The 20166-nt window shown below is 51.6% G+C and overlaps 2 protein-coding genes across 2 annotated transcripts; both read left to right on the plus strand.

The window, feature by feature from the left end:
- Positions 1-403: 403 nt before the first annotated feature.
- HER10_EVM0008050 (putative amino acid adenylation domain-containing protein) lies at positions 404-15594 on the plus strand. The gene is made up of 6 exons (XM_035477586.1): positions 404-1504; positions 1555-4676; positions 4730-6837; positions 6906-6976; positions 7032-15291; positions 15351-15594. The coding sequence occupies exons 1-6, from the start codon at positions 522-524 to the stop codon at positions 15483-15485; spliced, it is 14679 nt and encodes a 4892-aa protein (XP_035325933.1). The 5' UTR covers positions 404-521; the 3' UTR covers positions 15486-15594.
- Positions 15595-18092: 2498 nt separating this feature from the next.
- Positions 18093-20118, plus strand: HER10_EVM0006772 (fungalysin metallopeptidase; the record flags this gene model as incomplete). The annotated part of the gene is made up of 3 exons (XM_035476348.1): positions 18093-18452; positions 18512-19878; positions 19932-20118. 3 exons carry the CDS (start codon positions 18093-18095, stop codon positions 20116-20118), a joined length of 1914 nt encoding a protein of 637 aa, XP_035325921.1.
- Positions 20119-20166: the final 48 nt, after the last annotated feature.

Raw genomic sequence — 20166 nt, forward strand, 5'->3', positions numbered from 1 at the left:
CACGCCGTCATCATCCACGAATGAACGATTCCATATTTCATCATCGACACACGAAGCTCTGGCGACCTTTCTGGATTGTGCTGCAGAATCGCTCGACGTTTCCCACCAGCTGAGTAATTGCTGCAATCTTACAGGCCAAGAGACCTGCAGCCGACCCCGTGTCAACCCCTCGCATTACCCCCATGGCATGTTGCCCAGCACCCAACTGAGGAACCACGCCGTTACATGACCGGATCTGTGAATCATCACTTGTCTCATTGGACGAAGACCTGTCCCGGCGCGTGGTCTCTTGGACCTCTAGCTGCAGGTCCATCTTGATCTGGACTCGGGCGCATTGACCGTCGTGCCCTTCCCGTTGAAAAGAGGGCCCGACTAATACCTGGATACCCTTTGTAAGGCTATGGTTAACCTAGAGCTTTGTGCATCGAACCACTTCCTATAGCTTTGTAGGAGAGCTGCTGAGAATTTCTCATCACTTTTGGGAATAGCATCCTTTCTTGTTGAAAGACGACGAGGCCAACATGACCGACGCTGAGCTGGAGTCTCAGCTCTCTATCCTAAATCCTCATCCAACTCGGGTCCCGGGACCTCGCCTTCTTCACCAACTTGTGCAGCTTACATCAGATGAATCGCTGCCAGCGATTCACTCACTCAATAGCCATGGAGAGGAGTCGACTCTCTCCTACGCTCAGTTCCATGATGCCGCGGATGCCCTAGCAGCTCGGATTTCTCGTTTGGTTGCGATATCCTCCGTGTCGGATGATTTTGTTATACCGATACTCATCCCCCAATGCTCACATCTCTATATTGCGATGCTGGCTATCCTCAAAGCCGGCGGTGCTTTTTGCCCTTTGCATCTAGATGCACCTCCCGAGAGAGTCAGATTTATTCTCCAAGATGTATCGGCGAAAGTCGTTCTTGTCACTCGGGACTTGGTATCAAAGATTCCCCGAGGCGATGTGGAGAGGGTTGTCTTAGTCGTCGACGAAGAGGCCACCGATGATCCGAATTCATCGCCGAGTCTCCCAATCAGGCATATTGAGCCTCAACATCTTTCCTATGTCATGTACACTTCTGGGTCAACCGGCACGCCAAAAGGCGTCGGAGTCTCACACGACGCTGCAACACAGAGTCTTCTCGCCCATGATCGGCATATTCCAAGATTCACGCGCTTCCTTCAATTTGCCTCGCCGACGTTCGATGTATCAGTATTCGAAATTTTCTTCCCTCTTCTTCGTGGATCAACACTAGTTACGTGCGATCGTGGTCGCATGCTTAACGACCTTCCTGATGTCATCAGGACTTTGCAGGTTGATGCATGCGAGTTGACTCCCACAGTCGCTGGCAGTCTCCTTCGCTCGCGTCAGAACGCTCCTTGTCTAAAGCTCCTTCTGACGATTGGTGAGATGTTGACAGAGTCCGTTGTTCGCGAGTTTGGCGGCGGCGACGATTCGGACAGCATGCTATGGGGCATGTATGGCCCAACCGAGGCTGCAATCCACTGGTAAGTCATTGCATGTCTGTATTGGCACCGTGAAAACTAACGCTTCGTAGCACACTTAGACCAAGATACCCTACGGCTTGTCCCTCTTCGAATATCGGGTTTCCTCTGGATTCCGTCTCGTGCTTTGTCGTCGCTATCCCCGAAGACGGCTCCCCATTCAACTTCAGCATACTTCCAAAGGGGGAACTCGGGGAGCTTGTCGTAGGAGGATATCAACTCGCCAACGGTTATCTCAACAGGCAAGAACAAACGGATGCGGCATTTTTTGACACTCCTTACGGCCGCGTTTACCGCACCGGAGACAAAGCCATTGTAAACTCAGATGGAACCATGGATTGCCTTGGGAGGATATCAGACGGGCAAGTCAAGCTGCGCGGCCAAAGAATTGAGCTCGGTGAAGTGGAGCAAGCGGCAATGCGAACCACCGGTTGCCACAGTGCTGTTGCCATGGTCCTCGGTGGGATTCTAGTTGCTTTTTGCGCCATTGATGAAGGATTCACCCCGGGTGATTATGTGGAAGACATCCTCAACACTTGCCGTACATGGCTACCGTCTTTCATGGTCCCCGGTGACATCGTGATCAAGACAAGCTTCCCAAGGTTGCCCTCAGGCAAAGTGGACCGGAAACAACTCAAGAACGAGTATACAACGACGACACCGACACCATCGCAACCCAAAGGCCACTTCGGAGCGGCCAGCCCACTAGAACAGGAGGCGTTGTCACTTGTATCAAACTTTCTTGGTTTTCAAATTTCTCCATCGGCTTCGCCTGCATCCCTGGGCATTGATTCTCTAAAGGCTATCGTACTTGCTTCAGCCTTACGGGAAGGCGGTTTTCAAGCGTCAGCAACGGACATCCTCAGTTCCAAGACTCTTTCAGCCCTGCTCACCTCTCTACAAGCATCGGGGTCAACCTCGACAGCAGACCAAGAAGACCACATGCTTGGCCTCAAGAATCCCTGCGAGATACACATCGATCAGGTGCTGGAGCAACGAGCGGACCTGACTTCTTCGAGAGACAACATCGCACGCTTTCAAATGTGCACACCTCTGCAAAACTCAATGCTAGCAGAGACATCTGTCAATCCACAGGCCTATTGCAATTGGATCAAGCTTGAATTTCCGACAAAGACTACGATGCAGGAGATTCTGCAATGGACGTACCAAATTGCACAGAACAATGAGATCTTACGGTCAGGGTTCGTATCGTTTGATGATAAGTTCGCACAAATCGTCTACCGAAAGCTTCCTCAGTCTTCTGTTCGAATTGTCCCCCAACTGGACGAGAGTTATTGTCTGGCTTCTGATGAGAATTACTTGCGTCCTCTCAGAGTCCAAATTTTGGAAAGTCAACAAGGTCTTGGGCCAACTGTGCTCTTCCAGATGCATCACGCCCTCTACGACGGATGGTCGGCCGACATGTTGATCAAAGACTTTTCTACAATGGCCGACGGTGGAATACCCGAAATCAGACCGCAGTTCCAAGACGTTTCCAGATTTTACGCGGAACCTGCTAACAGAGGCCGCATGGATGAGGCGCGTGAATTCTGGGCGGATCATCTGCTTGGTTGGCAACGACATAATCTACCGCGTCTCATGGGTCGCCCTGCTGATACCGTCAAGACTCAGACTACAGTTAGAGCGATGCACATTTCGCAAAGCGCCCTAGAGGAGACCGCAATACGGCTTCAATGCCATCCTCAAGTTTTCTTTCAAGCTGCTACGTTGTGGCTTTGGGCCGGGTTGCAAGGACAGACGGATGTTGTAATTGGCTCAGTCTCGTCAGGCAGGACCATTCCGGTAACTAGCGTTGAGCGCATCATGGGACCTTGTATCATGACAACACCTTTGAGAGTCAACTTCGCCGGGATTGCGACAATTGTTGACCTCGTTCGCCACATCCAGGCTATGAACCGTGGGGCGCTACAACACGGCGTATTGCCATTGGCAGACATCAAGAGAATCGCAGGCGTGAACCTCGGAGATGCCCTCTTCGATGTGCTGTTCGTCTACCAAGAGTCTCTTTACAGCCAGCAAGCAAAACATGGGCATGTTCGGGAAACGTCTCATCAGGACTTTCTAGAGACCAGCCTCCTGGTTGAAGTTGAGCCTTCCGCCGAGAGCTTGGTTTGCCGCCTGACGTACCACACCACCGCATTTACGACAGAACACGTTGGGATTTTGATGGAACAATTAGACTCGGTGGTTTCCCACCTTATACTAGAGCCTCAAAGTTCAGTGGAAACTATCGGGAAATCACTATCCCCAGGGCTTACTTCCATCTTTAACGTCCACCCTGCAACTCTCTTCACGGTCCCGGATCTAGCGGCAATGTTTGAGCACACGGCAACTGCCACACCCGATGCTACAGCCATCCGATTCGCAAGATCTCTTGACGAAGGAGATGTTGACACCATGTCGTACAGTAACCTGAATATTTCGGCTAACAAAATCGCGAGGCATCTTCACAAGCTAGGCGCGAGAGAGGGCGGCATTGTGGGCATCATTATGGAAAAGTCGATTTGCTTGTATGCCGCCATTCTGGGTATTCTCAAGGCTGGCTGCGCATATTTGCCTCTCCTACCTACCACCCCGAATGACAGAATCCGTCTCATTTTGACGCAAGCAGAGGTTACAATCTGTGTTGCCGATGCGGCCGTCTCATCAACTCTAGACGGTCTCTGCAATTGTCAATTCGTGGACGCCTTTTCAATCGACTTGACTGGCACCGCGGAGAATAATTTGGGTCTGTCGGCAGACCCTTCACGACCAGCGTATGTCATCTATACGTCTGGAACCACGGGCACACCCAAGGGCGTGGTAGTCACACAGAAGAACATCATGAGCAACCTCGACGTTTTGTCCAGGATATACCCCCATAGCAACGCTTCTCGTTTCCTGCAAGCATGTTCACAGGCGTTTGATGTCTCAGTGTTTGAGATTTTCTTTACTTGGAAGGTTGGAGCGTGTTTGTGCTCCGGTACCAACGATACCCTTTTTGAGGACTTGGAGCGTGCCATCCAGTTTTTGGGATGCACTCATCTCAGCATGACCCCGACGGTTGCTTCTTTGGTCAATCCTCGCAATGTGCCCGCAGTTAATTTCCTTGTTACTGCCGGAGAACCCATGACTGCACATGTTGCAGAGAAATGGACCGGCTTCTTATATCAAGGTATGCTTCACACTACTTTCAAGGCTTTGATCTTGAGCTAATCCCTCTTGTAGGATATGGCCCAGCTGAGACCACAAACATTTGCACCGTCAAGAAGATGAAGCCTGGAGACTTCATCGACCATCTTGGGTTCTCATTTGACAACACTTCAACCTTTGTTCTCGGCTCTACAGATAATGCAGCAGTTCCCATTGGCTGTGTCGGCGAGCTCTGCTTTGGAGGAGACCAAGTTGCAGCTGGCTATCTAGGGATGGAGAGTCTCACTGAGTCTAAGTTTCTCGAGCATCCGCAATTCGGTAGAGTCTACCGATCAGGCGACATGGGACGAATGCTTGCGGATGGATCTTTGATGGTCCTTGGACGAATGGATGACCAACTTAAACTACGCGGACAGCGGATTGACACTGGCGAAATCGGCAGCATCCTCACGACTTCAAGCATTGCTACGTCAAGCGCAGTAGTCATCGTCAGCAACGCGACTACAACCGCGTCTCAATTAGCTGTGTTCTATGTACCCGCACAACAATCCCATGCTGACTTTAGAACCTTGCCTATCGACGAAGGACTGTTCCAAGCAAACAACACCCTTTTCAGCCTTCTTAGATCCCGCGTACCTGCCTACATGGTCCCGAGCTACCTGGTCCCAATAAGTTCCGTGCCATTGACGTCTAGTGGCAAGGTCGACAAAGCCAGGCTTCAAGCAATCTTCCGCAGCTTAGATCGGGACTACATCGACCGCGCTGCAGGCTCTCTCCAGCAGAAGGAAGATGAAAAGTTTTGGTCTGATCAGGAACGAATCATCAGAGCGGCGGTGTCCCAGACAACCAAAGTAGCAGCAGATGACATTGCTCGATGGCAGCCTTTTTCTGCTCTCGGGCTAGACTCTATATTCGCAATTTCACTTGCCAGGTCTCTACAAGCTTCTTTCGGCCGAAGGGTGCCGGTTTCCATGATCCTTCGGACAGGCTGCATAGCTCGCTTGGCCCAGGAGATACTTGCCGATACACCAATTACCTCCTCAAGCACAATTTCTAGTGCCTCCACGCTGTTCCCTCGGGAATTCATTGACGAAGTCAAGCGAGACTTCGCGAAATGGGGGAAGCAGGTTTCTTCGGTTCTGCCGTGCACCCCGCTTCAAGAGGCTATGCTTTCGTCGACGACGGGGTCATCCTACTCAAACCAGATGATCTTCAAACTACATATTTCTGATACAGACATGAAGAGGCACTGGGAGCATATGCACCACCGGCATGGCATTCTTCGGACCTGTTTTGTGTCGACTAGAGATTCAAAACGTGCCATTGCGCAAGTCGTGTTAGACTCTGTGCCCATGGCGTGGGGCCTGATCGAGGTAGGCAGTCTAGAAGAAGCAGCCAGTCAACACGTGGAAGGGTTGCCTGGTGCAGTGGACTCAAAAATTCCACCATTTTCACTCGCTATCCTTAGAGTAGCGGGAGGTGTCTATCTCTCATTTGCATGTCACCATGCTCTTTATGACGGCGTGGCAATGGAGGCACTCCTTGCGGAGGTTGAGCTGCTCGCAGCCGGCAAGACTCTCCCGGCTCCATTGGAGTACGAGCCTATTCTTGCAGAGATTCTTCAATCACCCGACGGAACGAGCAGTTTCTGGAAGAGCCACTTCGAAGCATTCAGGCCCACTCAGCACATTCTCTCAGCTGGGGGCTCTCAACTTCCTGGGTCAGCCACGACTATTGTCACATCGAAGCCGCTTGTCATGTCCCTTGGCCAAATGCAAGCTATGTGCAAGACTTTGGGTGTTTCAGTGCTATCCTACTTCCAAACAGCATGGTCTGTATTTCTGACTCTGGTATATGAGGAGTCGGATATTTGCTTTGGAAACGTCATGAGCGGCAGGGCTTTGGCAGTGGACGGCATTGACCGTTTAGTCGCTCCCTGTTTCAATACTTTGCCTGTCAGAGTTGAAGTCCCCCCATCAACGGAGAGCGCGGCTCTTCTCAAGACATTCCAGAATATCAATCCTCGCCTATTGGAGCATCAGTTCACCCCATTGCGTTCAATTCAAAACCAGGTTTTGAAGAGTGGTAGACAGCTATTTGACTCTCTTCTCCTCCTTCAGCAACCGAAACCAGATCGTTCTTCTGGTATTTGGGAACTAGTTGAGGATAATGGAACCATGGATGTAAGTCTTGATTTTGATGGGCGATCAAACTTTTGCGAGGGAAGAAAGAGCTAATGAAAAATGTACAGGTACCTCTCGTTTGCGAACTGGTCCCGTCTCCGGTCCGTGACCTGATGATCGTTACACTTCACTCTAACAGGTATGTCTCATACCGTCAGCTGGCATGAAGAATGGGAGACTAACCTCACGTACAGTCCTTTCATGACACAAGAAGCAGCCATTGGACTGCTCGACACGTTTTTGTTTGTTGCTCAGCACATAGCAAGCCACCCTGCTTCCAGTGTTCCTACGCGAGATCATTTGGCGCCAGGGACAAGGCGGGCCGTTGAACGTCTCAAAGTCGAGAAGATTTTAGAGACGACCGAGCAGTCAGATGCAGACGCATTTTCCGTTACCGAAGAGTGGAGTCAAGATGAAGACCAGCTCCGATCGATCATCTCCGAGCTCTCACAGGTTCCAGCCTCAAATATTCGCAAAAACACAACTATCTTCCAGCTAGGCCTTGACAGCATCAATGCAGTGCAACTTGCAGCCATGATGCGCAAGCGAGGTCTGGAGTTGTCTGCCTTGGACGTCATCGAATTCCCTACTTGTGCAAGACTGGCCACCCGACTACACATTGCACCCGCGCAAAATACCCGTCAATACGACTTCACGCAATTCGACCGAGAAGTCAGGGACTCTTCGGCTGGTGAACTCGACAAGATCCTGCCATGTTCGCCTTTGCAATCCGCTATGTTGAACGACTTCATCCAGTCAGAGGGTAGAGACTACCTCAATTACATGTCTTTTGAGCTCAACGAAGATATTTCTGTTGATCTACTTCAGAAGGCGTGGACTGCTTTGCTCGACCACCATGAGATCCTGAGGACAGGGTTCATCTCCACACAACATCGAGATGCCTCTTTTGCGATGGTGCAAATCCCGTCCACACGCTGCCAACTTCGTCTCACGGTTTACAATAATGCGCCCGAGTCGTTCAGTGTCACAAAGTGGAAACTAGACACTGCGCACGAGATTTTGAGCTCAATGCAGCAACCCCCTTGGGCCTTAGCTCTCGAATCAGCGACCTCGGGCGTGACAATGCATCTGATTATTCACCATGCGCTCTATGATGCATACTCATTGCAGCTGCTTCTTCGGGATCTGTCATCATATATCTCCGGAAGACCCATGCTTCAACACTTGTCCATCGAGAATGGTCTTTTGGAAATCCTTCAGGCTTCTCTTGATACTAGCGAAGCAGAAACTTTCTGGAAGCAAAAGGCTGCTCAAGTTGTCGTCAACCGTTTCCCTACCTTGACACCCCTGACGGAAAAGTCTCCGGAATCGATGGTTGTAAAAAGGTTTTCCAGTATGGACTTCACCCAACTATCCGCAAACGCGAAGAGGCTCGGTGTATCAATTCAGGGTGTCCTGCAAGCCACCTGGACTCGTATCTTGTCCGCATATCTAGGCGAAGAAGATGTAGTGTTCGGCATCGTCTTGTCTGGTCGCCTGAGCGATGACACAAGGAACATCGTTTTCCCATGCATCACTACTCTGCCTGTCATTGCGCACAATAGATCATCAAATTCTGAGCTTGTTCAACAGATGCTTGACTACAACAATCAGCTTTTGAAGCATCAGAATGCCCCCTTGGCACAAGTTCAGAGATGGCTTGGATATCCAAACACGAGAGTATTTGATACCCTACTTGTGTACCAACGAATGCCAACTGACGACGCTCCCGGTTTCCCCTGGGAAGTTGTCAGCGATGAGGGCAACTTGGATTATCCAGTTTCGTTTGAAGTCGAACCGCTTCCCGAAGGAAAGATTCAACTGCGTCTGTCCTTCAAAAGCGATATTTTGCCCAAGACTCAAGCAATTCATTTGCTGGACCAATTCGACGCAGTGCTAAGGCATCTCGTCCAGTGCCCAGAGCAGACGGCAGATGATCTATGGACCACTGATCCGTCGATTTTCTCCATCATACCTCCCCTGGAGCCTACGATTCATTCCAACGAACCTTTCCTCCACAGTTTTGTCGAGACTAAGGCTGAGACTCATCCTGACAAGATTGCCCTGGAATTTGTGACCGGTTTCAATGGCGAAACTCCTATCTCTAGGCAATGGTCCTTCCGGGAACTCAATGAGAAGGGAAACCAGGTCGCGCATGTTTTGTCACCTCACGCAAAAGTCGGCGAGACTATCGCAATTCACTTTGATAAGTGCCCGGAGGCCTGCTTTGCGATTCTTGGAATTCTCAAATCAGGCTGCGCTTTTCTAGCCTTGGACCCGTCGGCTCCCAAAGCACGAAAGGAGTTCATTCTCAAAGACTCTGGCGCTTTGGTATTGTTGACTAATGTTGATATCGACTTTGCCGTCGAGCAGCCTATCATCCATATAGACGACACTGCACTGAGTCACCAGCCAAGACAATTCAATCCTCCGGAAGGTTTGAGCGTGCAAGACAATTCTTATTGTCTGTACACCTCTGGCACCACTGGAACGCCCAAAGGATGCGAGATAACTCACGAGAACGCAGTCCAGGCCATGAAGGCATTCCAGAGGCTATTTGATGGGCACTGGGACGAGACGTCCAAATGGTTGCAGTTTGCATCGTTCCACTTCGATGTGTCTGTTCTAGAACAGTACTGGAGTTGGTCGGTGGGGATGACTCTGGTCGGAGCGCCCAGAGATCTGATTCTTGACGACCTTGCCGGTACCATTCAGCGCCTTGGCATTACGCATATTGATTTGACACCTAGCTTGGCTCGTCTTCTTGATCCAATTGAGGTTCCAACTCTGTCAAGAGGAGTCTTCATCACTGGAGGAGAGGCTCTCAAACAGGAAATTCTTGATGTTTGGGGCCCTATTGGTGTCATCTACAACGCATATGGTCCGACTGAGGCAACAATCGGGGTCACCATGTATCAACGTGTACCACAAAACGGTAGAGCATCGAATATTGGCAAACAGTTCGACAACGTTGGATCATTTGTGTTGCATCCAGGCACGGACATTCCGGTCATGAAAGGTGGTGTTGGAGAGCTCTGTGTTTCCGGAAAACTTGTTGGCAAGGGTTACTTGAAGCGACCTGAATTAACTCAGGAGCGATTCCCCTTCCTGGAAAGACATGGTGAACGTGTCTACCGAACCGGAGACCTGGTCAGGGTACTACACGATGGTTGTTTTGACTTCCTTGGCCGTGCTGATGACCAAGTCAAGCTGAGAGGTCAACGCCTGGAAATAGGAGAAATCAACCACTCGATTCGAACTCGGGTTCGTCAGGTTAGCGATGTCGCTACTTTGGTGACCAAGCATGGCAGTCTCGACAAGGATCTCTTGGTCACGTTCTTCAGCTGCAAGTCAACGAGTGCTTCGAAGAACGAACTCCAGGTCTTGAGCGAAGCGAATACCGCAGCCCTCGTCCGTTCTGTCCAGAAAGCCTGCAGGGACACTCTACCGGGATACATGGTTCCTTCATACATCTTCCAGGTTTCGGAAATACCTCTCTCTCCTAACAATAAGGCAGACATCAAGCAGCTAAATCAACTTTTCCGCACGCTCACCCCTGAGAAATTGGTGCAACTGTCGCCGTCTTCAAGCGCAGCTTCTGAGCCAGTCAATGACACTCAGCGATTGGTCCTATTAACGACAAGAGAGTTCCTGGGAGAGGACACGAACATATCTCTATCAAGCAATATTTTTGACCTCGGTGTGGACTCTATCTCAGCCCTACGGTTGTCACGCCAGTTGCGCAAGAATGGTCTTGTTGGAGCGTCGCCCCAGGTCATTCTGCGAAACCCAGGTCTGGGAGATCTGGCCGAGACTCTGCAAGAGAGTCAGTCTTGGAATGCAAGCAGTGGTGTTCAAGAGGCTCGACAGCTCATTCACGCATTTGAACACAGATACCGGTCCTTGGCCGTCCAGGAGCTTGGATTGACGGATGATCGAGACATCGAGTACGTTGCACCGTGCACACCTCTTCAAGAAGGAATGCTTTCGCGCTTCATGTCAGATCAGGACGAAGGTGCCTACTTCACTGCGTTTCGCCTCAAGCTTGCGCCAGCAGTATCCATTGGCAGGCTCAAGAACGCCTGTGAGAACATGGTGAGAGCGCATGCGATCCTTCGGACTAGCTTCATCCAGACACCCGCTGGTTTTGCTCAGGTCGCAGTCAAGTCATCTCAGCTCTCATGGAAAGACTTCCGTGATCGTAGCCCCGCCGAGATCGACACACTACTCTCCAGTGCTCTTCCAGACCTAATACATCAGAACAGCAGGAATGTTTCAAATCCTCTGGAGCTGATTGTTACTCAACTGGGCGAGGAGACTGTTCTTGTTGTTCACATTTTCCATGCGTTGTACGACGGCTCGAGCTTCGAATCCATGCTTCGATGGGTGTCTGCCGAGTATTTGAACCAGGAACACGAGACACCTCCATCTTTTCTGGACACCCTCGCTCATGGTCCTTTGGCAAATTACGATTCTAGCCGCCAGTTCTGGGTTAAGCATCTGAGTGACTGCTCCTTCGATAGCCTTCCTAGGTTGCGCTCAGCCGATGCTGCTGCTATCATCACGAAGACCAAGACTTACTCGGCACGCAATTTGGAGACGTTGCGTAGATCTCTGAACGTCACCCTACAGTCAGTTGTGCTTGCACTTTGGACCTCTGTCTTTAAAAAGCACTTTCCAGGCAACGCTGCTACTGGAGTCATCGTTTCTGGCCGATCTATTGATCTGGAGCAGATTGAGAATACCATCGGCCCATTGTTCAACACACTCTTATTCTATGCTGGACTCAAAGAGGGTGACACTTGGTTGTCCCTTATCCAGAAATGTCACGAGTTCAACACTTCCGTGCTGCAATTCCAGCACGTACCGCTGCGCAACATTCAAAAATGGTGCACGAAGTCTAGAGGCCGTCCCATCTTCGAAAGTCTGTTCGTCTTCCAGATCCAGGCACCTCAATCCACAGAGCCAACTGGCATGTGGTCCGTCATGGACGACTACAGTGTTTCTGACTACCCCCTGGCCTTCGAAGCATCCGCGACCCCAGACGGCCAATTGCGCATCCAGATCGTCGCACACAGAGATGTAGCCGACGAGTTGACGATGAGCTCTTTGTTCGAAGAGATTGACGACGCCATGGTCGACGTGACATCCAGGGCCACTCATTCCTTGCCTGTTACTGCAAATCCTTCCAGGGAGGCTTCAACAGCGGCATCTCCCCGTACACCATTGACTTCAAGACCAGAGTCCATTGATGGGGAGATCTCGAAAGATTACCAGCTTGAATTGAACCTGTCAGATTTTGAGTGGAACTCAACCGCCTTGGCTTTGAGGAAGGAGATTGCCGCCCTGGCTGGTGCTTCCGAAGACAGCATCACAGAGAACATGGCGCTGCTTCAACTAGGTCTTGACAGCATTGATCTCGTCAAGCTCTCTGCAAGGCTCAAACACATTGGCTATGAGCTCACTTTATCTCAACTTATGCGTGCGCAAACGATTGCTGCGATGTCCAAAATCTTGAACGATAAGAAGGCAACTTCAACTGAGGTCGATTGCCAGTCAGGCTTCGATGAGCTCAAGCGTCAGTTATGGAGAGCAGTAGAAGCAACTCAATTCAATCTCGACACCGTGGAGACCGTCTTGCCTCCTACCCCTCTACAGGAGTCTATGATGGGAGACATGCTACAATCAGACTTTGTCCAGTACTTCAACCATGACATCTTGGAGTTGGCCGATGGATTAGACATTGACAGATTTGAAAGGGCCTGGAAGCAGACCGTGGAACGCTCACCAATACTGCGAACCGTTTTCGTTCAGATTGAGGATCCGGACGTGGAGCAGACTTTTGCCCAGGTTGTGTTAAAGTCGGATTCTTGCTTGCCGGCTTTTTGCAAGTATGAAATAAATGGTCAGACTGAGCCGCAGACCATCATCCAACACCACAAGGAGACTGCACAAGCCGCGAACGGGCAAGGCAACTTACTTCAATTATCCCTCCTATCTACGGGCTCGAGGTCTCTACTCATTTTATCGATTTCACATGCTCTGTACGATGGCTGGTCATTGGCCCTGCTACACCAAGACATTGCTGCCGCCTATCAAAGCCAATCGGTTGATCGCCCGTCAACTGAGCCGTTCCTGCGAAACCTAATAAAAACACCGACCGACCAGTCAAGAAAGTTTTGGTCTCAATATCTCGCGAACACTCAGCCGTCTGTGCTGCCCGAGAGGCAGTCTGCTGACGAGCTATCAAGGGACGTCACTCACCGTGCAGAAGCTATCTCTAGCATCAGCCAGGACCAAGTTACTGCATTCTGCAAACGCTATGCTGTCAGCTTGCAGGTTTTGGGCCAAACTTGTTGGGCATCGGTAGTTGCGACTCTGATCCAGTCTCTTGAAGTCACTTTCGGTGTGGTTCTTGCTGGCCGAGACTCCGAACAATCGCAAGCTCTGATGTTCCCGACAATGAACACTGTAGCAGTTCGTTGCTTCCTCCACGGCTCTACCACGAGCTTCTTGCGCTACCTTCAAGAGACAATGAGCGATATCACGGAGTTCCAGAACTACCCTCTGCGAAAAGCCCAGAGCACTGCGGGTGGGCGTCTCTTCAATACTCTCTTCATCCTCCAGAAGAGCCCCAACTCAGCAACAGACAACGTCCAGATCATGAAGTCTATTGAGGGGTCTTCCGCAACCGACTTCGCTGTCTGTGCTGAGTTGGAGGTCACCCCCGACACACTTGTTTGGCGCATTGCTGGACAGAATGCCTTTGTGTCTGAAAAGATGACGCAGCAGCTACTTCATCAGCTTGACAGATCTTTGATGTTCATTGTCAATACACCTGAAGACAATCTTCTCCGCTTTGAGGGTGAACAGGTTTCTATCTGTCAACTGCCGAAATTCCACTCTAAAGCAATGACGACCTCGTCTTCGGGATCAACACCAACAACGAGGCCATCTGGAGATGATGCTGAGTGGACACCAGATGAGAGCACTATACGGAGAGTACTCTCGCGAGCAGCGAATGTAGAAGTCCAGTCAATCAGCAAGAGTCATACCCTATACAACCTGGGTCTGGACTCAATTAGCGCCATCAAAGTGGTGGCGCTTCTGCGCAAAGAGGGTATCAACCTTGGCGTTCGCGCGCTCTTGACTTCCAGCTCAATCAAGGAGATGGCCCGGCATACCCAGGCTACTCCTACCAGTTTTCATGCTGCACCAGAAACGCAGGGCAATGCCTCCAGATACAAGCTACCCACTTCTATCAACACGCAGGCGCTGCTTTCCAATGCTGGCTTGTTCGAGTCGTGTGTCGAAGATATTTTGGCACCACTCCCGATGCAAGTCTACATGGTCTCCGCGTGGCAGAACGCAAATGGTCGTGTTTTCTATCCCGAATTCTTCTATCGCCTCAAGGGGTCTGTCAAGATCGACCAACTGCAGTCAGCATGGGCTGCTATGGTGGACTCTGAACCAATTCTCCGAACTTGCTTGATCGCTACTGGCGAAAGACCACTGCCCTTCGTCCAGATCATATTGCAAACTGATGTTGACGGACCCCACAAGCGGATTGTCATTGATGGACAAGGTTCAACCATGGAAATAGAACAGTGCTACCCGCAAGTGCAACTCAGTGTGAAGCAAGAAGACAACGAGTCGTGGGCACTGAAGTTACGTATTCACCATTCGCTTTACGACGGCTTCAGCTTGCCGGCTCTCATGCAGAAGTTGCAGGCAATAATTCAGTCAGAAGCTTCTGATAAAGCAGTTGATCTGGGTTCATGGAGGGCATTCCTTGCTTCGAGCTATGCCACAGAAGTCAAGCAGAATAACAAGGCATTCTGGTCCAAGTATCTGAACGGTGTTCGCCAGACGACGAGCGATGGTCACGAAGATTGGTCTATCTCATCGAGTCGAGTTGCTCTCCTCAAACACTCGGTTGTCCCGGAAGTTGGCCGTCTCCAAGAACGTTCTGCCCAAGCCGGCGTAGGACTCCCGGCGCTTTTCTTTGCTGCCACAGCAAAAGCACTCCAGAAGTTCAGAAGTCGGGGAGCGAGAGACATTGTCTTTGGTATCTACTATGCCAACAGATCATCGACCGGGGAATTGGCCAGCACGTTCCCCACGCTCAACTTGGTGCCGCTTAAGGTGTCTCTGACAACCGATCTTGACATCCTCCAGACTGCCAAGCATGTCCAAGAGGACTTGCATCGTATTTCGTCTCATGCAACTGTCGGACTTTGGGAGATCAAGGATTGGACTGGGCTCGAGATCGATTGTTTTGTCAACTTCCTCCACCTCGGTGAAGACATCAGTGGGGTGCCAGGGATCAGCAACGTTTCGCTGGAGCCAATTCCCAACCTCGGCGAGACAAATGAAGCCAGCAGCAGCAGCAATGATGCCGCAGAGTGTTCGGCACGCTGGCTGAAGAACAATGCGGTCAGAGACGTCTTTCCGGTATGTGCCCCCCTTCAGCTAGAAATTAATCACAAAACATGGTATCTAACATTTTACAGGACGCACTCGATGTTGAAGCCTCGATCAATGCAGGTGCAATGGACATCGGAGTCTTTGGAGCATCGACGAAGGTGTCTGAAGGTACTGCTGAAGGATTGATTGGACTACTCGGTGGTTTACTGAAGGATTTGTAAGGTTGAATAGGGGTGTTAGATCTTGTTCATCTAGATTTCATGTGCTACTTGATACTTGTAGTTTTGCTTTTGTTTCTGTTAGGATAATATTTGCCACCGGAACTGCTGGGGTTCATCACGTTTTATTTGAGAATTTATTCGCATGACATTGTTCTGTGCAATTGTAAGCAACTCGAATATTTACCTTCCCCGTTTCCAACGTGCCTTTTCAGGACACGATAGCTTCATCTCTAATGCCAAGCCATGTCGTCGTGATCGCAGGCAACACTTCACGTACCACCCCAATACGTTGCACCCAAGCTGTCAATTAATCAACGCATCATGGATCACTTCGGCATGGACCGAACCGTTCAGCTGAGTGGCTGAGCCTGCCCGGGACACAGCAAACCGCCTTCTCGAAGGAGATGGGGTTCACACCAACAGCGAGCGTCCAAGCCTCTTGGCGACTGTTGGCTAATGGCTTGGTACAGCGTTAGTCGAATGGCAGTCTACGAATCCTGTAGCCTTCTTTAAGCAGAAAGTGCCATTAGCCGTCTTAACCCCGACTGGTGCGCTGACAGCCTGACATTGTCCTTCTTCCACTTGCCCAAGTCAGGTAGCCGAAAGTTGCCTCACTGCACCGATGCGGGAATAGGGGATTTTGGGGGTTGAGAACTCGAGCGGTGGTCCATGCAAGGCACGCCCGGATATGAAGACCAGATCGATAAGGTCGTCCCATTGCACTAGCGGAGCGATCCCCGAACAGGCAGGTCTGCGGCTAATGCTGACAGGGAATTCAGGCATCATCTGCCGAGACCATCACGCGGACCGGGGGGAGAGTTGGCCCATTGGACTCCGTCAACCTTTGGGTTGAACTCTGTAGCAAATGGCAGGTCTGTAGGGTTGAGGAAATCGAGTCTCTTGATAATCGATATCTCGTATCTCGTACGAATACAGAAGATTGAACCAGAATGGCGAAATGTCTCAGCCGGCGGGATGATCACTTCATCTGCCCGATTTTCCCATTCCCGTATCCGCCTACGTGCAGCAAGCTCTGGCCATGTGCTCCTCCATGAAGAAAGTGACACGGGCAAAGAGTCAAGCTTTGAGATTACTACCTCCTCTATTCGTAGTGATTATTTTGGCGACTGGACGCTTATTGACCCCTCGCGACGAACAAGTTCTTTTGTTACAGCATGTCAATTTGTTACAATGTACATATATATTGTCTGCCTTGCGGTTCCGACCTTCTGCGTTGAGATGCAGAATTGACCAGAGTTGGCAGCTGAAGTCTTGTCATGACAACATAATTGTTCGATTGCTGACAGGACCGGGATCAGGTTCCCCCTCCTCCCCCACTCACAAAGAGTACAGCAAGCGTTAGTTATTTTGGTCATAGCGAGTCACTCGGAGAGTCGGGGGGAAATCGCAAGCCCCTCGTTCTAAATCCATTCCCAATCTCACCTACCTACGCTAAGCGTTGCATCAACGGCGGTTCCTGAAAGAGAGCGGCATTGAGTCTGACTCGACCAGACAAAAGGTCCATGGTTAGTTTCCTGGAGAATATCTGCTAGCGGCGCAGATTGAACTGCAGTTTAAGGTATCGATCCCGCTGCGGGCTCTGCGGGGCCTTTCTCTGACATGATTTGCAGAGTTTATTTTTTACGTGATAGAGCTCTCTTCGCGCTCACCGCGCTTGTGAGAGGCACGCGATGAGAGAGGCCCCCCCGCGGAGCAAGGCTGTGCATGACCACGAGTCGGTTTATGCTTAAGCTTTCTTTTCTATCTTTTAGTTAGTTTGACGTCCATCTCTGAGCCGCATTGATTGTACGTTGGAGAAGAAGCTTACCAACCACCTGTCAATGACGAATAGTTCATCCAATACCCTTGGACCCTTGAAGTTCGGTCTTGTCTACGGCGTTGCACATTTCTAGAACGGTGGCGCTCTTGGTTTGCAGAGAGCATGGAGAAATTCAACCCGAACACCTGCTGCTCAGTGCCGAATCCCCCATATCGCCAAGAAACAACTGCAAGCTAAGCCGTCGCCAAGACGCCAACGGCGCAAACGAAGCATTAATGTAACCCTCCCGCTGCCTCGTCTCAAGGATGGCAAGAAAACGACCTTCCCTCTTCTCTCAGGAAGAGATCCGATAAACGCGAGCTTTGGTATTGGAGATGCGGCCCCTGGACCACTGGCGCATCACGCAAGCATATCGAGTCGCGCTCGCCATGTACCGTGGACCCCGTATCGCCAACAACCTCCCGGATAGAGCTCCAATTGTCTCGCGGAGTGGTCCTTTTGACCAAGAGCTAGCGATCATGAGGCCCCATATCGTATCCTGCCTGGTCTTACTGCTTGATTGCAACTCAGCCTCTGCAGCAGGGCACTCGGTAATATGCAACTCCGAAGAGGAAGCTCCTTGGCTGCGTTGAGGGGCACGAGGGGATACACGGAGGCCGACCCCTTCAGGTTCAACGGTAGCTTCCTCAGAGCCTCAAAGATCATAAGATACTTAAATCGATCATGATTCCCTCCATATTCGATGTCTTGAAAGGAGCTCGTTAGGCACTCTCAAGTCCCCAGCCCCTCGTTCCCTCCCCTCCCTCACCTCTCTCATCCTTCTCGCCATGTATCGCTCCATGAAGAGCTTGGCCCTCATCGGCCTTCTGGGCCCGACCTCGCAGGTCTTTGCCCACCCGGCCACCAGCCACAACATCGGCCGCCGCGGCGTGGACATCGAGGCCTTCCGTCTTCCCCAGCTTGGTTCTTACACCAACGCCACCCAGACGGAGGCAACCCCGCCAATTGCGCTCCTGAAGCGTGCCAACTACGTCGACACCGCCACCGAGCTCGTCAAGAAGCTTGCGCCCAACGCTGAGTTCCGTGTTGTTGGTGACAACTATGTTGGTACCAACGGCATTGGCCACGTCAACTTCAAGCAGACTGTTCACGGTCTTGATATTGATAACGCCGACTTCAACGTCAACGTAAGACACACCTCCTTTGCTTAAGTGTAGGTATCACTCGACTGACATGTTCTATCTAGATTGGCAAGGATGGAAAGGTCTTCTCTTACGGCAACAACTTCTTCAAGGGTGACCTTCCCGAGGCCAGCCCCCTGACGAAGCGTGACTTCAAGGACCCCGTTGCCGCTCTCAACGGTGCCAAGGATGTTCTCCAGCTACCCGTTGAGGCTACTTCTGCTACCGCTGAGGCTAAGGAGGGCACGGAGGTTTATGCCATCAAGGGAACCTCTGGTGCTGTTTCCGACCCCGAGGCTAAGCTTGTCTACTTCATCCAGGCCGATGGCACTCTCTCCCTGTCCTGGCGTGTTGAGACCGACATCTCTGAGAACTGGCTGTTGACCTATGTCGATGCCGCCACCGGTTCCAAGGTTCAGGGTGTTGTCGACTACGTCTCCGATCTTGCCAACTACCGCGTCTATCCGTGGGGTGTCAATGATCCCACCGAGGGCGACCGCGTCCTGGTCACCGACCCCTGGGATCTCTCTGCCTCGCCGTTGACCTGGCATAGCGACGGCTCTGCCAACTACACCACCACCCGTGGCAACAACGGCATTGCTCAGTCCAACCCCAGCGGTGGCACTGCTTACCTTACCAACTACCGCCCGACCAGCACCTCGTACAACTTCGACTACGAGTACTCCACCAGCTTGACCACCCCGTCCGCCTACATCGATGCCTCCATCGCCCAGCTCTACTACACCGCCAACCACTACCACGACCTGTTGTACACTCTCGGCTTCACCGAGGCTGCTGGTAACTTCCAGATCAACAACCAGGGCAAGGGCGGTGCCGGCAACGATTTTGTCGTCCTCTTCGCCCAGGATGGTTCCGGAACCAACAATGCCAACTTCCTTACTCCTCCCGATGGCACCAACGGCCGCATGCGCATGTACCTCTGGACCCAGTCGACTCCCCGCCGCGACTGCAGCTTCGAGGCCGGCGTCGTCATCCACGAGTACACCCACGGTCTGTCCACCCGCTTGACCGGTGGTCCCGCCAACTCCAACTGCCTGAACGCCGTCGAGTCCGGTGGTATGGGTGAGGGCTGGGGTGACTTCTTCGCCACGGCCATCCGTCTCAAGCCCACCGACACCCGTGCTACCGACTACGCCATGGGTGCCTGGGTCTACAACAACCCTGCCGGTATCCGTACCGTTCTCTACTCTACCTCCATGACCACCACCCCCAACACCTACTCCACCATCAACGGCCTCACCAGCGTCCACCGCATCGGTGAGACCTGGGCCACCACTCTGTACGAGGTCCTCTGGAACCTCATCGACAAGCACGGCAAGAACGACGGCCCCAAGCCCGAGTTCGACGCCAACGGTGTTCCCACCGATGGCAAGTACTTGACCCTGAAGCTTGTCCTCGACGGCATGGCTCTGTATGTATCCCCATTGCTGCCACTCGTTCCGGGTAATAGACTAACAAGATCAGGCAACCCTGCTCTCCCAACTTCATCCAAGCTCGTGATGCCATCCTCGACGCCGACAAGGCTCTCACTGGCGGATCCAACCTGTGCGAGCTCTGGACCGCCTTCGCCAAGCGTGGTCTGGGTTCCGATGCTGTCTACAGCTCTTCTGCCCGTCGCGATGGCTTCACTATCCCCACTGGCGTTTGCTAGAGGAAGAATCATGTTCGAATTTGATAGCGTAGATACCAGAATTAGTGT

The sequence above is a fragment of the Colletotrichum scovillei genome (assembly GCF_011075155.1).
Source record: "Colletotrichum scovillei strain TJNH1 chromosome Unknown Contig00013, whole genome shotgun sequence".
Classification (NCBI taxonomy): Eukaryota; Fungi; Ascomycota; class Sordariomycetes; order Glomerellales; family Glomerellaceae; genus Colletotrichum; species Colletotrichum scovillei.

Bases quoted from the DNA above. Each gene is read 5' to 3' on its own strand.
- HER10_EVM0008050 (XM_035477586.1), top strand. From the start codon at position 522: ATGACCGACGCTGAGCTGGAGTCTCAGCTCTCTATCCTAAATCCTCAT. The intron at 4,677-4,729 runs GTATGCTTCACA...TCCCTCTTGTAG, and splicing joins GACCGGCTTCTTATATCAAG to GATATGGCCCAGCTGAGACC. The intron at 15,292-15,350 runs GTATGTGCCCCC...AACATTTTACAG, and splicing joins CGGTCAGAGACGTCTTTCCG to GACGCACTCGATGTTGAAGC.